Source organism: Mytilus edulis, chromosome 14, assembly GCF_963676685.1.
Source record: "Mytilus edulis chromosome 14, xbMytEdul2.2, whole genome shotgun sequence".
In the NCBI taxonomy this organism is placed as follows: domain Eukaryota; kingdom Metazoa; phylum Mollusca; class Bivalvia; order Mytilida; family Mytilidae; genus Mytilus; species Mytilus edulis.
In genome coordinates this window covers 40,098,332-40,115,474 of record NC_092357.1, presented here as the reverse complement: position 1 = coordinate 40,115,474, position 17,143 = coordinate 40,098,332, and the positions used below count along the sequence as shown (strand labels likewise).

Sequence of the window (17,143 nt, the reverse complement as noted above, 5' to 3'; positions counted from 1 at the left end):
ACAGCGACGAAAGCCGTTTCATCGAATTAATAAAAATCCGGGATTATATTAGCCGTTTTCGCGGACGATCTAGGAGTAGATTACTATATTTTAAAATGTATATCAGAAGTTAAACACTATAGATGACTTGGGTAATAATTATCAAGCCACGGTTCAAGTACTTGAAGGGGTGTATTTCGACAACTAATATGTGCCAGGGAAAATACAATTCTATTCAAATTTAACCAAGGGTAAAATGTTCGATTTACTTGCAGAGTGTCAGATACATTTGTATTGGGGTTGAATTAAGGTATAGAAATTTTACAATGATAGATGATGTGCACCATAAAAGTTAAACATCCTATGATAAAAGTTTTGTAAATCTAAAAAAAAAAAAAAAAAAATTATGGAAAACTGTATACATGTACTTCCGTCCCATCTTGCCTTCCTACATTACTTGCAACAGTAATGCATTTTTAGTTGAAATAACTTAAAGGTAAACATTAATAAATCAATTTCCACAATTTGAGGTAATTTATGATAAAATGACATCACAAAACGAACAGAACCAGAATCAACAAACATATAAAAAAAACGAATAAAACTTGCAAAAATTAATCGAAGTCAACAACCCTCTTCGACGCCGCATTTTAAGTGTAACGTCGTGTTGTAGGAACATCGTGCCCAACGTTTGAAAGTAGAAATAGAGCAATCAATCCTTCAATTTACCCTAATTACAAGAAGCCATGCAATTTGCGCTTATTTAGAGAGGTGGAAAGATTGGTAGGACTGAATGTGAGTCCTGATATAATTTTACATGATATTCTTCCAACAAATATAAGTCTATATCAATCGTAAATGGCTATACAACACTTCCAAAGTCGGTAACCTTTTAAACTGAATTGGGATCTATAAAATATATAAGTTTCTCACGGAAGGTAACCAAAGAATGTAACCAAAGATTTTGTGACGATGCAAATATTAAAGTTTACAATATAAATAAATATCTTTAACCAATGAATTCAAATAGCAAAAGCTACGCAATTAACAAATATATACTTATTAAGCTTCATGTAAATTATTTAACAATGAAATACATTAAATATGAAATTTGGAGTTTTACCAATGGAGCTAATAATTAATTAATAACACTGTCTGCCACACAGCATTTCGGGGACTCTCCCATTGGTATCTTTCGTCCCTCTTTTATAGCTGACTATGCGGGGGCTTTTCGAATTATTGGGGGCATTATGATGACCAATAGTTATTAATTTCTGTGTCATATAGTCTCTTGGCAATCATAATACATATTCTTTTATATATATAGAGATGTCGTTATTACGACATAGCTATGTCGTTATAACGACATAATGATGTCGTTATAACGACATAATGATGTCGTTATTACGACATGTCATGTCGAAATTACGACATAGCGATGTCGTTATAACAACATGTTATGTCGAAATTACGACATAGCGATGTCATAATAACGTTTAATAGTTTATTTCAAACCAAAAGCAATACAGCTTATAGGTATATCATAAATATGTACATGTATATCATAACAGAACATTTTAAATACAATAGGAGGCAAGACTACATAGTATAAATCATTCAGAAGGTTGTCATGAAAATTTTATATCTGTGGCGTATTTCAGATATTTTCCTAAATTAGATAATTCCGAAACATTCTTTGTTGACAATAATTGAACTAATTTAAAAACAGATGCATTTGTATAATAATACCTTTTTATATACATTTTTCTAATATTTTCATATTTTGGACATTTTAAAATAAAATGAAACTCATCCTCGATGTCACCCTGGTTACATAAGATACATAATCTTTCATTTTTTGCTTTTTTAATGAATCTACCATATTCAATATTCAATTTTTGAGAACTCAGTCTATACTTAGTTAAAAATCTAATACATTGTGGACTTAAATTTTTTGTCAAATAAAACTGCAATTGAACATTATCCACAAGGTGTTTATAGATAGTACATTTTGATGATGAATCGAAAAACATATTTCTTTCTTGAAGAAAATGGTCAATAAGCCTTTGTTTGAATAAAATAATCAATGCTTCTTCGCATACAACATTCTGTGCATACCACACATGTCCAAAACCTAGGCTAAGTAACATACATTTAACATTATTAACCCATGATGACTTATTTCCTGATTCACACTCATCATACATATCATTATATATAGCATTAAGAATACAATTTCTCGTCCGTAATAGACGAATCCAATATTTTAATATTTTTACTTTCCGAGATATCAATAAAGGAAATCTTCCCAACTCAGAATAAACCATTGCGGTAGCAGTGGATTTTTTAACAGTCAAAATATTTTTACAAAATTCTATATGAAGTTTTTCTATATCAGATGCATTATGAAAACCCCATATTTCACTTCCATATAATAAAACAGGTGATACATAGACATCAAATAAATACAATTTTGTTTGTACATTTAAACACATATGTTTTATTTTACCATACAACATTGATAAACATTTTCTGCCTTTGGCAGCAATATTTAACTGAGTTTGATTAAACTTTGCATTGTAATATAACATAACACCCAGATACAAATAATGATCAGCAACTTCAATAATTTCGCCATTATAAAACCATTTTTCATCGCTTCGTAGTTTACCACCGTTTCTGAAAACAACCACCTTAGTTTTGCTTGTGTTTACAATAAGTTTCCACTTTTTACAATAATTATGTAGTGAATTCAACATATTTTGCAACCCATCAATAGTTTCGGAAAATATAACAGTGTCATCTGCATACATCAATAAAAACAATGAAAGTTCTTTTATGTCTACTGGTAGACATAAGCTATTAATAAACTCATTTTCAAAATCATTTAAAAACATTGAAAATAGTATAGGTGATAATGGTTCCCCTTGCAATACTCCTTTTTCTACAGAAAATATGTCAGAAAATTCACCTTTAAATTTTACACAGCTCATAGAATTATCATATAAAGATTTAATAATTGAAAAAAGTTTACCACTTATACCACATTTTGCAAGCTTATAATATAAAAAATTTCTATTCAAGTTGTCAAAAGCACTTTTATAGTCTATAAAACAACAATAAAGTTTTTTCTTCAATCCCAAATATTTAGTAATAATTGATTGTAAGGCAAAAATAGCATCAGTTGTGCCATGACCGGGTCGAAACCCAAACTGAGCATCAGTTAAAATGTCATTTTCGTTAGCCCACAATGTAAGCCTTTCATTAATAATAGTAGTAAAAAGTTTGCAGAAACAACTGCTTAGTGTTATACCTCTATAATTATCAGTAACATTTACATTATTTTTTTTATGCACAGGAATAAGTATTCCTTTACACCACTGTTTCGGCATATATCCAGTTTCAAAAATTACATTAAACAATTGCACAATTAAAGGTACGAGAATGTCTTTAAAATGTATAAAATACTCATTTAACAAATTGTCAGCACCTGGCGATTTGTTACATTTTAACTTCAACAAAATTTTACATACTTCTTCTTGAGTAATAGACGCATCAAGTTCGTTATACACACATTCTTGGTTATCAGCTTCAACATCATCGGTTATATTAGAACTGGTTTCAGCAGTTAGGTTTTTGAAATGATTATAAAAATCTGACGACTTTAAATTACAATTAGTGTTCTTCTTTCCTTTTTTGAATACATCAAAAAACTGTTTCGGATTATGTTTTCGCCAATAGTCAATTTGGTTTCCTTCATATCTCAAGTAGTTTCGTTTAACGCGATTTTCATACGATTTGTAGTTCTTTTTTGACTCGATCAGAATTTGGCGATTCAAATTATTTCTGCTCCTATTGAAACGCCTAATATTACAATGATATATATAATACAGTTCTTTGCATCTATCGTCGAACCATGGTTTATTTGGCAGTGAGTTTTTATTGCTTTTAATGTTCGTAGCATTCCTTTTAATACAATAACGTTTTTCACAAAATGGTTTGAAGACAGTATTCAATGTTTCAGTAAGTTTTATAACAGTATTCTCAATACTTTGTTCTGTACACACCATTTGCTCAACGTTACTGCTCATTGTGTCCATATGACTAATCAAACTAGTTTTCATTTCCGTAATTTTGTCCGGATCCCATCTGTATGTGCTGTGAAAAATATTATCATCACTTGAATTAAATGTTTGTATACCAGTATCGGCTATTTCAAGCGTTAAACGAACCGGTGCATGATCAGACCACATATTAAAGTCCATAACAGCAAATTCATTTACAAGATATAAATAGTTTTTATGTATCAATGCATAATCAATAACACTAGATCCCAAATGGTTATAAAACGTTAATTTTCCTATTTTGTCACTAATTGATCGACCATTACATACCCGGAGTCCAGTAGATTGGCAAAGACGTAATAGTTTCCTTCCGAAATTGTTTACTGTTTTATCCTCAGAAAATCGAACCTGTTCTTCGTCATCACTATCATAGCTGATAAAATTATCAATGGTATTTTTAACCGTGATGTTAAGTTCATCGTTTTGTATAAAATCTGGTTTAATACCTATTCGACTGTTCCAATCACCAATAGCAGCAACAGGGCCTAAACTGCTGTAACTTGCGATGTCTTCAGTAAGACAGTCATAAATATCAACATCATATTTGTCATAAAAAATGTTATTTTCATGGGGTACATATACAAAACATATATAAACATCATTGCTTTTATCAAAAAATAAAGTTTTGTCCACCTTTACCCATATAACAGTATCATGAGAAACTTTCAATATTTCTATATGCTTTTGCAATGATTTGTTGTACAAGAGGACCATTCCACCACCTTTACCTTTTTTTCTTGGATAACAATTGATTAAAAATTTATTACCAAAAATTTCATCATTTATATCAGTATTTTCATCAATCCAACATTCAGATAAGAAAACAATATCATTCTTTACAAAATTTTGAACAAAATCTGCATTTTCAAGCTTATTTTTTAATGATCTATTTACATTCCATGAGACAATATTAAGCTTATGCCTAACCTCCTTTGAATCCTATGATTCAACAATCCCTTTTGGTTTGTACAAAACATTGTTTATATAGAGTTTATTATAAACCATTCTAACAGTGTGTCCCTCCTCTTTATTTTTCTTGAAAATAGGATACAGTTTTTTCCTTTCAGCAATAATTTCCGGTGGGTATTGTACATTTATATAGAAATGTGTACCCTTTAAATTTGGAGCCATAAACCTCACTTTCTCTCTTTGTTTATACTCGGAAAATTTGGCAATTATAGGTCGCGGTTTTTTGTTTAATGAGCCTGTGCGGTGAACACGGTCAAATAAAAACGACATGTTATGTCGAAATAACGACATAAATTATTTTTTTTAATGGCGCTTATCGCGGCTTCCGTATAAATGCATATTTTTTCTAAATTAAATAACATCCACCCTTTTAACTCAGTTGCAGAAATGTCTAAAATGAAAAAAATGGGCGTTTAACGTGTCGAAATGATCCTCCGCCATTTTTATGTGTAAAAACAAACTCTCAACGACCTGACCCCTCTCCCTTTTTATGTGAAAATACCCCTACCCAATGTTTAAAAAAATATAATTTAATGCATTTACCGTGTCCAAATCCTTACATCGTCCACACTGTTCGTTTCAACACTTGTCCAATTATACTGCTATTTTGCGTGCATCTTCTTTGCAATGCAGTCGACGGCCAGTTGGTAGTTAAACTTCTTGGGTTTTTAAGATTGATTTTACTATAACGCACACTTGTCTATAGATAGACAAACGGGTAGAGTTTGTGTTTGTGCACATAAACAGATTGAATTTTCGGCTTGTACATAGAAAAGCAGTGCATTATTAGTTGTCGGTTGTATTATGGTATGTCATTCATTTGTTGTTGTATTATGGTTTGTCATTCATTTGTTGTTGTATTATGGTATGTCATTTTTAAACTTTTTTTGGATTCGAGCGTCACTGATGAGTCTTATGTAGACGAAACGCGCGTTTGGCGTATATACATAATTTTGTCCTGATATCTATAATGAGTTTATTTGCTTCGGTGGAATCGGTTGTTAACGGCTGATTTAATCAAATCAATATTCATTCTTCTTTGTTTTTTGCTAATTTTTTTTTCTTTGTTATTAATCATTGAAATTAAAAAAAATATTTTTCGCTTCTCCGAAAGTCGGAATTACACTTATCGTTACTTAGAAATAACAGGACTAATTTGATGTTGACTATATACATTCTACGTGTAGCAGCATTTCGATGGAACATATTTATAGGAGTTCTTTAAACAATCATATTTCAAAAGCATATTTTATAATAGGGCAAAATTGCGAGTACGAAAAAGTCCTATTTATGGTACCCAAGGTTTGATATAACACTATTAGCTTAACTAAAATAAATCTGACCTTGATTTATCAATTACAAGACACTGTATATCATATATATATATATTATTCATGTGATTACAATATATTACAAGAAGGATTATTTTTAGTTATTATATCTTGTAGTCTATCAACGTCACCGGTTGTCATGTTAGATCTTGTCTTTTCCTTTTCTTGTTGATTGCAAGTTGTGTACAAGACCAACAGCTTCGCAATAAGTCATTGTGAACTTCTGATGCAGTGTTTTGACAAATTCCTCATCCTGGTAGCTTTCATCGTTTATCAAACATGTGGGGCAATTCAATTTTGCGACGGGGATGTATTCATCTAAAAAGCACCAATTTCCATCTTGAATGGGCTTTTGTAATGTACGTTTCATTTTCTGAACTAGTTGCTTTGCTTGCTGAAGTTGTTTGTCTCTGTTCATTGTGAATAACGCAACAGTCTAAATCCAAGGATGCAATTAACAAAATGATGTCTTCTGCCTTTCTATAAATTTATATTTATGCATTTCTTCTTCATTTCTTAGTTCGTCAACATGAGTAAAAATTAAAATTGTTTTACTCTTAAGGTGTTCTACAATTTCCTTTTCTTGAAATATACTTTTAAGCATTTCAGTGAATCCAGGCTCAAATCTACCAATTTGAATTGTTAGTCCAAATACGACCTTTCTCTTTTCATAACTACTCAAAGAATTGTAAATGTTTCCCAAAGCGGACACGTTTTCAAATCCTGGTGTGTCTATTTCAGTTATAGGAAAGACACCAGAAATATAATGGATCAACTGGTCGTTTCCAAAAATCGGTTTTCCAACAAGTGTATTGCCAGTTTCACTTTTCCCACTTCCAGGATATCCAATTAGCACGAACACTGCAGTCCTGCTTTCACTGCTGATGTAGAAATTAAAACAAATCTATGATTGCCAATATATTGCATTGCTTTATTCAGGAATGAAAGATATAAATAAGCATACATTTTAAACTATTCTCATATAGAACTAAAGACATCAGTATTCGGAACTTCATTATTATACTCTTAACATGATTATTATATATTCAATTGACATTTCAATTTTTTGTTTAAATAAAAAGTTATTCATGTTTAACTTTCTTTTAATTGTCACAAATTATTATAATTGTTAAAAACATTTACTATCACTTGGTCGATACCCATGCTGTAGTTTCCAAGTCATCTATTCTTTCATCATCTCAATAGACAGCATATTAGTTCTGAAATGATTAGCAAAATACTTTTCTTGAATTTTGGCACTTGTATTGGCGGTTGTTTTCATTTATGTACACAAAAGATCGTTAAATCTTATTCTTTTCTCTCTTTACAGACTATCAATCAATTGAAAAGTTAAGATACATAATATCATTATAATTATTATTATTATTATTATTATTATTATTATTATTATTATTATTATTATTATTATTATTATTATTATTATTATTATTATTATTATTATTATTATTATTATTATTATTATTATTATTATTATTATTATTATTATTATTATTATTATTATTATTATTATTATTATTATTATTATTATTATTATTTCATTACATAATTATGATTATGTTTCACAAGGATAATATACTTGGTAAACATATTCTAAAATGTCTTACCAGACAAAAGCCTCCAAGACAAAGCGGTCAATTAAAACAACCCACAAATATAAGCTTTTTTAAATTAGAAATTAAAAATGAATTAAATGACAATTATAAAGATTTATAAAAAAATAAAATAGAATAAAGATTACGAAAGAAGCAAACATCTTTTGTATAAAACTGAAAACCTTCACTTGTAGCAAATGTTTACTTATTATTTAATGATTTTTTTATCAGGAATATTTCGTATAATTGACCATGGTCTTGAAATAGAAAATGTTCGTTACATTAAAATTCCACGAAATCAAAGACTGTGTAAAACCTGCAAAGCCATCGAAGATGAATTTCGTTTTTATTCTATATAATTTGCAAGGTAAACGAAAATATCAGACAAAATGTATATAAGAGGGTCTGGATGGGGGGATCTGTTATGCTGTAAACATTTAATTTTCACCCTTTTTTTATCTAATCTTCAAAAAATTAACCCCTTTTTTCTCTAATCTTCAAAAAAAATAACCCCCTTTTTTCTCTAATCTTCATTTTTTTGCCCGTTATTCTCTAATCTTCATTTTTTAAGGGCATTATTCTTTAATCATTTAACCCCATCCAAACCCTTATATAACGATTTACAATTAGATGATACCAATTTTATTTATTTTCCCGATGATCTAAAATTATTTTATAGATTGAACCCTACATCCTTTATACATTTTAAATTGCTGGCTTCTTTTTCAAAAGGTCATAGGAACTGAGGACAGAGGTTCTATTGTATCATGAATATTATATTGTAATATTGTTAATTTATCACTTATGTTTTTGTGTCTATTGGATAAATTTTCGTATACTGTGTTTTTGTTTTGTTGTTAATTGTTTGTATACACTAGTTTTGCCAGAACAATTGTATTATTTTTATTAATTTGTACTTATTATTATATGAAGTTTAAATTTTAATCCGGTGTTCTTTATGAAAAGCTTAATGCAATAATGGTCAATGTTGTTTCATCATAAAAACCTCCGTAAACGGGTTTATGAAATTTTCAGGGTTTATTGTTTCATTGTGCACATTTAAAAAGAAAGAAAAAACCTATAATAAAGGCAGAATATAGACAGTGGCATTTAAAATATGTATGTACATACCGCAGATGTGATGTTGCCATTACTTCCCTTTGTTCTTGCCTATCAATTCACTTAATGAGACAACGAATGCATATTAAAGTTTTAATATCAATATCTCAATGTATCTTTAGTCTGTTCTTTAGGGCATGTACAAGGTTTGTCTGTTTCTATCAGTACAACATTTATTATTTTTCAAACCAGTAAATGTACAACGAGTTTAGTTAGGAAAACGGCATACCGATGATACATGATTCAGACCTCTCGTAAGAGATTGTAAACAAAATTATCTTTTAAAAAATGAAATAAGTTATACATAATTTGGAGAAAAAAATGCGAAAGAGAATATTAATCGACTAAGCTATATTAACTGATTATATATCATATATTGAGTTGACTTGATAGTGATGATAGAATTCATGACAAAAATAATAATGGATGCAGTGTATAACACATGAAGAGAGTCCAAAAACATAAGAAATAAAGAGTAAGTAATTAGAGCATAAGTTAACAATTTCATCAAAATAGAACGCAATTTGTTTTCGAAACATCTGTTGTTATAAATTACCCCAGGTACGTTAATGATCAGTTTTACAGTACAGTATTTCTGACCGATATCATATATAGTGTTTAACAGAAAACTTTATTCTTAACACTATTTGTGTTGTTAAATTTCTCCCAAGACTTATATCAATAAACAGGTAAATTGATTGAAAAATATTAGCCTGGTACCTTTGATAGCTATAATGTGTTGTTTCTCTGTCTTGTATGTTCTCCTATTTATTTGTATTGTAGTCCTTTCATGTAATATTGTCATTTTAAATGTTATATTTAACTCTGCCATAAAAGCTAGAGGTTTGGCTAGCCACAAAACCAGGTTCAACCAACCATTATTTCTATACCAATTCAGGAAAATCGCCATTGTTATATTAGTATAGTTTGTTTCTGTGTGTGTTGCATTTTTTAGTGATGTGTTTCTGTTGTGTTGTTGTTTTCTTGTTATATTTGATGTGTTTCCGTGAGTTCTAGTTCGTAACCCGGATTTGTTTTTTTCTCAATCGATTTATGAATTTCGAACAGCGGAAAACTAGTGTTGCCTTTAGTTAGGCTTATTTATTAAACGACATACCCGTCTTTCAAACACAAGACTCTTTAGCGACATCCGAATAAATCAATATGCTTTAAAATTTGCATTTATTATAAACTATTATTTTACTTTATGTGCTTGTAAATAAAACTGTATAAAAGTATTCATAAAACGATTAGTTTTACGACAAAACAATTATAAACAATATATTCAAATAAAGCATTTTCGTTTGAGTTTAATATTTCGCTGTTTGAAAATGGATATACGTTTTCTTTCGGTAATTTGAATTCAATCATGCATTTTATACTACTCGAAAAAAATTATTGAGACGAATAAATGTTAAATAATGTAGAATATTTTTGGATTTATTTTTAGAACACGAATTGTATTAATTGGCTGTACTGGTGCTGCTAAAAGCTCATTTGGGAACACATTACTGGGAGACGAATGTTTTGATGAATCTGCCTCGTCAAAATCTGTCACAATGAATGTGAAATTAGTGAACGCATTGTTGGAAGAAGAAAAATAAAAATTGTTGATACACCAGGAATCATTAGTTCAGATGGAACAAATATGGCGTCCGTGCTTGGAAACTTTTTTGATTTTCTTTTTCCTGGTCCTCATGCAATCATCATTGTTATTGCACAAACAGAGACACAGCCGCAGCACGTAAGGCTTTAAAAGATTTACAATCGTTTTTTGGTGATGACCATTTTCTTGATTTTACCATGCTTGTTATGGTGAGAAAACATGAAATTATCCGCAAAGAAATACAAAACATTCAAGAGTTTATCACAAAGAAATCTGCAGAAGATGTAAAACAACTTTACACGAAATGTAAAGAGCGAGTCGTTGCTGTTGAAAATCTTCAGGCAAGGAGCGAAAGACAAAAAGATGCAGAGAAGGTGTTTGAGGTGAAAGACAATATAGACGGGTATTATGGTCATGCATACTTCAAAAAAATATCAGATGAAAAAAGAACAAATAAGGAAATTACAGACTTAAAAGAACAAGTCCAACAACTACAACTGGAAAAACAACAACAACAGGAACAACTGGAAAAACAACAACAAAAGGAACAACTGGAAAAAAACAAAAGGAAAACGTTTTATTTCTTTTAAAACAGAGCCTTCGGCAATCGAAATTTATAGTAAATCGGTGTTTCTGCGAGTGACAAAGTATTTGAATCTTTTGTTGATCTTTAGCTTACATATTAATGGATTCAAATTTTCTTAAACATATATTGTAATTGTTTTGTTATTTGTGTCAATTTTTTTGTATGTTTTTTTTCCATTGCTGTTGATAGCAGACACAATGATGTTTTTTGAAAAAAAGGTTTTATTTTGACACGGGACAATTGAGAGATTTGCAAGTGTACCGAAGATGATCGAAGCCTGTGTATTCATTGAAATAGTATGTTGACGAGATATCTTTGACAGTTGTCATCCATTCGTTTGATGTGTTTAATTTAAGCTTTTGATTTTGCCATTTGATATGGAACTCTCGGTTTTTGAAATTTCCGTAAAGGTATTTTTTTGTGATTTTACTTTATTTATTTTGAATTCCTGTCTGTTCGATGCATATTCAAAATCTCTCTCTTCATGTTTATTAATCATTCTTTAGTAGTTATATACCTGTTTCATACTTCTATATCCTTACGTATTATTAGACAAATTCAAACAGGTGTTTAAGGAGGCTCGAGGGTACAAAATATTTAAAACAAAATTGTTTTTCATTACGAATTTTATTTTTTACTTTATTAGTTGTAACTTTATCATATGGTACAAAAATCAATCAAAAAAATCCATTCATTTTGGCCCAGATGACTTTTAAATGTATATATCATTGCAAAATCTTAAAATTATCTCCCTTTAGTGCAAAAATGCCATTTTTGGCATTACAGTTGATTTTTTTTTCAAACTCATCGGTGACCAGACTTGGGGTCAATTACATTTGAATGTAATTTTAAAATTAAATTACACATTACATTGCAAAAATGAACAATTACACTTATTACACATTACACAGTTTTTGAAATGTAATTAATTAAAATACAATTACTTTACTAAAAGTAATTAATTAAATTACACATTACATTTCATCATGATATTTTTTAACAATACTATACATGTATATATAATGCATGTATATAATATTCATGTAAGCATAGTTTAAGCGTTGCATTTGATAATCATTAGTTATTTTAATGTTTTGTCATTTAGTCTGAATATCTCTGGTCGAAACACGTTGACAGCAATTCTAAATAGTCTTTCGACAGGAGCTAATGTGGCAGATATTGTTTGATCAGAACCTGGAAGTTCCATGATCAGAAGATCATATCATATTGATATTAACTTGCCAATACATGAAGGGGTATTTTGACATCCCGGAAATGAACTCATTTATATTAAACATAATTAAATAAAGAAATTATAAATAAATTACAAATTAATTTTTTCACTTTAAAAATATTAAAAAGTGTGCTTGTCACAATATTGAAAATAATATTTAGTACAGACAATGTATATAATGTCTAAATATTAGGAATATTTTGCTAATTAGATAAAATACATGTAATAGTGGCATTGCCCCTGGACATTTTAATCTGATTAATTGCTGTTTATTTTTACAGCTATTAATTTTTATATCTATAATCCTTTTATTTGACAAATGATTGTGTGCAGTGATTTCTAAATGAACTGTCTAAGAAAGGTTTTTCACAGTGACACATTTTTTTGTTTTTGTTTAACAAGGTGATTAATTACTTATCAATCTATTTAGTTAAAAGATCTTTCTTAAAAACTGAACAACACTTATTTATGATCCACAAATTTTTTTAAATTATAAGACTATTCAAAAAATTTCTTTAGGTTAAATAAATAATGAAAAATTCAGAATAAATTACAGACTTTATATATTAAAACAGTATGTGATATCAATATTTGAAAAATAAATATAATTTTACAATTTATATTATTAAATACAAATCCTTATTTTTATCACCATAAAAGTACACATAATTGAAATGTAATTCAAAAGTAATTGAGCATTACATGCTTTTTACGATGTAATTAATTAAATTACCATCACATGTAATTAAAAAAATGCTCAATTACGCATTACATTCAATTACATTAAAAATTGTAATGCATTACACTTAATTACCATTATATTTTCAATTACTCCATCCCTGTCGGTGACCTATATTTTTATTTTTTTTTTTTCAAATGAGCTGTACTTAAACTAAACTATTGTAAAATCTAAGCGGTTTCTATAATTGAGTTCTTTTTTCATTTCGATATTGCCTCTATTTTTCCTATTAGTTCAACAGAAAAACAGTACCTTTACAAACATGTTTGCCTTTTTCGATGTTAGATTTTGAGCTTAAATGAACAGTGACCCCATATTTTTATTTAATTTTTCTATTAAGTGAAGTTCATTTAAAGAAAGATATAGCGAACTCCCATATAAAAAAATATTAATTCATACCCGCAAGCCTCCTTAAATCGCAAAAGCTTTTACTCATTACATAAATAAATAACTTACTGTTCAAAGTAAGATGTAAGGCGAGAGGTTAAAACGCACAGCTTATTAATTTTTATTTTATGTGGTATATTTATGTATGTTCCATAATATGCAGAAATCAATGGTCATTAAATCAATATTCAAACATCTATAATATAAACAAGTCTAAATTGAAAACTACGCTCAATCCTATGATTGCGTTGGATGAACACCAAAATAGATATATACTTTGAATTCATATGTTATTGGTATCGTCCTTGAAAAACTAGAAGTAACATTGTAGGTTATACGCCAATATCACAGCACCTCATCAACATTCTTATTCAAACCACGCATAAAGAACGGCAAATGGAATGATTATATAGACAATAATAGTGTACTGACTTGAAATAAAGATATAATGATGAGGCTTAGAAACGGGGAAATCCGAGATTCTGGCGAGCTTTTTCTCAATTTCGGGCCCAATCCTTATACTTTGATAAGTCAAGTCAGTACGTACACACTATAATTGACTTAATACTGCAATCTAGAAAAAGAATCAATTTTCAATTGTTGTTAATTGTGTTTTTGCTATTTATTTGATTTATGTATTTTGAAAATTTCCCTTTTAAAAAGGCGTCACATCTTGCGGAGAAATATACAGCACAATGAAATGAATATTACCTGTTAAAACCAAATAATGGTGAACGAATTCGATGAATAAAGAACTGAAATATCAACAATAATCATAAGACATCAAGATTACTTGAGTAATCGGTTTTAAACAAAAAATATTAACATGTGAAATATGTTTTTCTAACAATTGTAAAAAAATGAATTTGAATCGTTCCAAGCTTCGTTGAACATCAAATCGGCCAAGGTAGAATAATGATATATACAAGTTATTATCTTATTAGCAGCAAAAATTGTACTAGTAATTACTTGTACAATTATAATTGTACAAGTACAAACTTGTATGATGGCTTCATACAAGTAATTAACATACACAATAACAATTTATTATAAGTCCGTGGCGCGCAAAAGTAGTCAAGAAGAAAGTATTTTTTTTCAGGGCTTGACAGGATACACGTAACCGTTGTTAGTTGCAACTTCAAGGTTATTATGCAAGCAAATTTTATAAACAATGATTTCATTTTGTTTACACTTTACATAGGGCGTTATCTTTTCTCAGTGTGAGCAATGCTTATTCTACGTGTTTAACCTTTATCAATATTAGAAAATCTGTTTGGTCGTTTGCACATACCATTTTGATTTTAGGGTGTTCAGATTCAGTGTCGAGTTAATGTATTTTATTTTGCGTTGTCTGAGAGAAACAAATAAAGTAACAGCTAAATTCAAAACCAATATAAATATAGATATATGATTGAACTTTGTAAATTGATCGAAATTCGAATTACAACAAACACCCACAATTCGTTGTTTTAGTGTTTCCTGTTTAACACATGACATTTGCGCGGGAACTTTTTCCATTGACATCGCAAAATAATTAAGTTTGGAATATTGTAATGTGATGGAACAGTAATTGGTTTTTGGAGGTCATTTGATATTATTTATTCTTCTATAGTACATAATTTGACGTCAGATTTGTACACGAAAAATTTCTGGTTTGTGGTGCATCCAGAGGGAGGAGATCCGGAGGTTGAAACTTCCTTTTTTTATTGACGATCATTGCATTTGATTGGGGATATTTAATTAGAACTGACCTTTTGTCCTGGGGTAGGTCCCCTTCTAAAAACGGCTGAATACGCCCCTGCTCATGAAAAAGTATTCAGAAGTAAATTTTGTAAAAAAAATCCTGTTTATCCGTATTTTACTTATAGCTGGACTTTGTTTTTCTGTCTGTTACTATAACATTCACTCTGTGGTTAAAGTTTTAAATTTTTTTAATGACTTTCTTAAACTGGATTTTTACCAAAATTGAAAAAAAGCTTATGTACCATCATAAGACAGTATCCAGAAATTTGTTTGTAAATTTTTTTTCCCTGTTTTACTGTATATTTCCGATATAAGTTTTTATTTCAGTTAACATTACAGTAAGCAGTTAAAGTTTCTAAAACATTTATTAAATTCATAAATAATCCAGAAATTTTACCAATCTTGGACAGAAGCTGTTTACAATCAAACGATAGTTTCGAGAGGAAAAAAATGTTGAGCCTGCGACTTACGATAACGATAGGCGAGACACGCGGAACCCTTTTGAGTTTTGTTGTGGTATTGGTCTATAATGATCCATCCAGTCTGAGCTGGTCAAAAATTGACAACAGAAGATAAAAAATGTCGCCAGTCACATCATCTTTCCATCTGGAATCAGGGAAAACAAAGATCAAATGCACAAGGCAAAAGCACAATGATTAGTTGAAAGAAAACAAAATATAAAGTCATTGTTAACACTGTTCGGCGAAATTCAGGTAATAGATATAGGAAGATGTGGTGTGAGTGCCAATGAGACAACTCTCCATCCAAATAACAATTTATAAAAGTAAACCTTTGTACGGACTTCAACACGGAGCCTTGGCTCACACCGAACAACAAGCTATAAAGGGCCCCAAAATTACTAGTGTAAAATCATTCAAACGGGAAAACCAACGGTCGAATCTATATGAAAAACGAGAAACGAGAAATACGTATAAATTACATAAACAAACGACAGATACTGTCCATCAGATTCCTGACTTAGGACAGGTGTATTTATAAAACACATGATACTTTCATTTAGACGGTTGCTGTTTAACAAACTCAAACTCTAACTAACTTCAATTCGCATCTCTAACTATTTCGATGGTAAGGACCACTATTTTGGGTTTTCCCTTGTATAATTTGTAAACATAAGGACAATAACTATCCTTTCGAACAACTACCCTTAATGAATTTTGGAATAAAAAAAAACATTTTAAAAGCATCATCAATATTACAGTATTTTCAAAAACATTTCAACTTTCTGATTTCAGCTCTTTCTGATATAACAAGGACAGTTCACTGCATACTGTGAACGCCATAGAATGTATAGCGATGTGCCTCATGCAATTAATGATGTTTTATTCTGACTTGGAATGCTTGTTTGCCGAGTTCAGTTTAAACCAAAGATACAAAATTTAAAAGGTTAATACGACAATTAGTCACAAAAGTTCCATCGATTTGTAATTAACACAAAACTATTCATATAAAGTGTATTTAAAACTAGTTTACTTATGCTTTCGAACTAACAGTTATTATTTAACTAGCTCGCTTTAGGGTTGAATATATTTTTTTTTAAAGAAACCACAGTTTTATACCATTCTTCAAGAAGTATTTGTTATTAATTTTAAGGTATGATGCGTATGCGTGAGTCATTTATAAGCGTATATTTTGTATTTTTTTGTTAAATTAGTATAAAATATATGTGAATAAGAGAGATAGAGTATCAAACAC

The 17,143-nt window shown here is 29.5% G+C and overlaps 1 protein-coding gene across 1 annotated transcript; it reads left to right on the top strand.

Annotated features, from left to right (window-relative positions):
* Positions 1-10,938: 10,938 nt before the first annotated feature.
* On the top strand, positions 10,939-11,331 carry LOC139504194 (uncharacterized). Its single transcript, XM_071294260.1, has one exon. The coding sequence runs from the start codon at positions 10,939-10,941 to the stop codon at positions 11,329-11,331; it is 393 nt and encodes a 130-aa protein (XP_071150361.1).
* Positions 11,332-17,143: the final 5,812 nt, after the last annotated feature.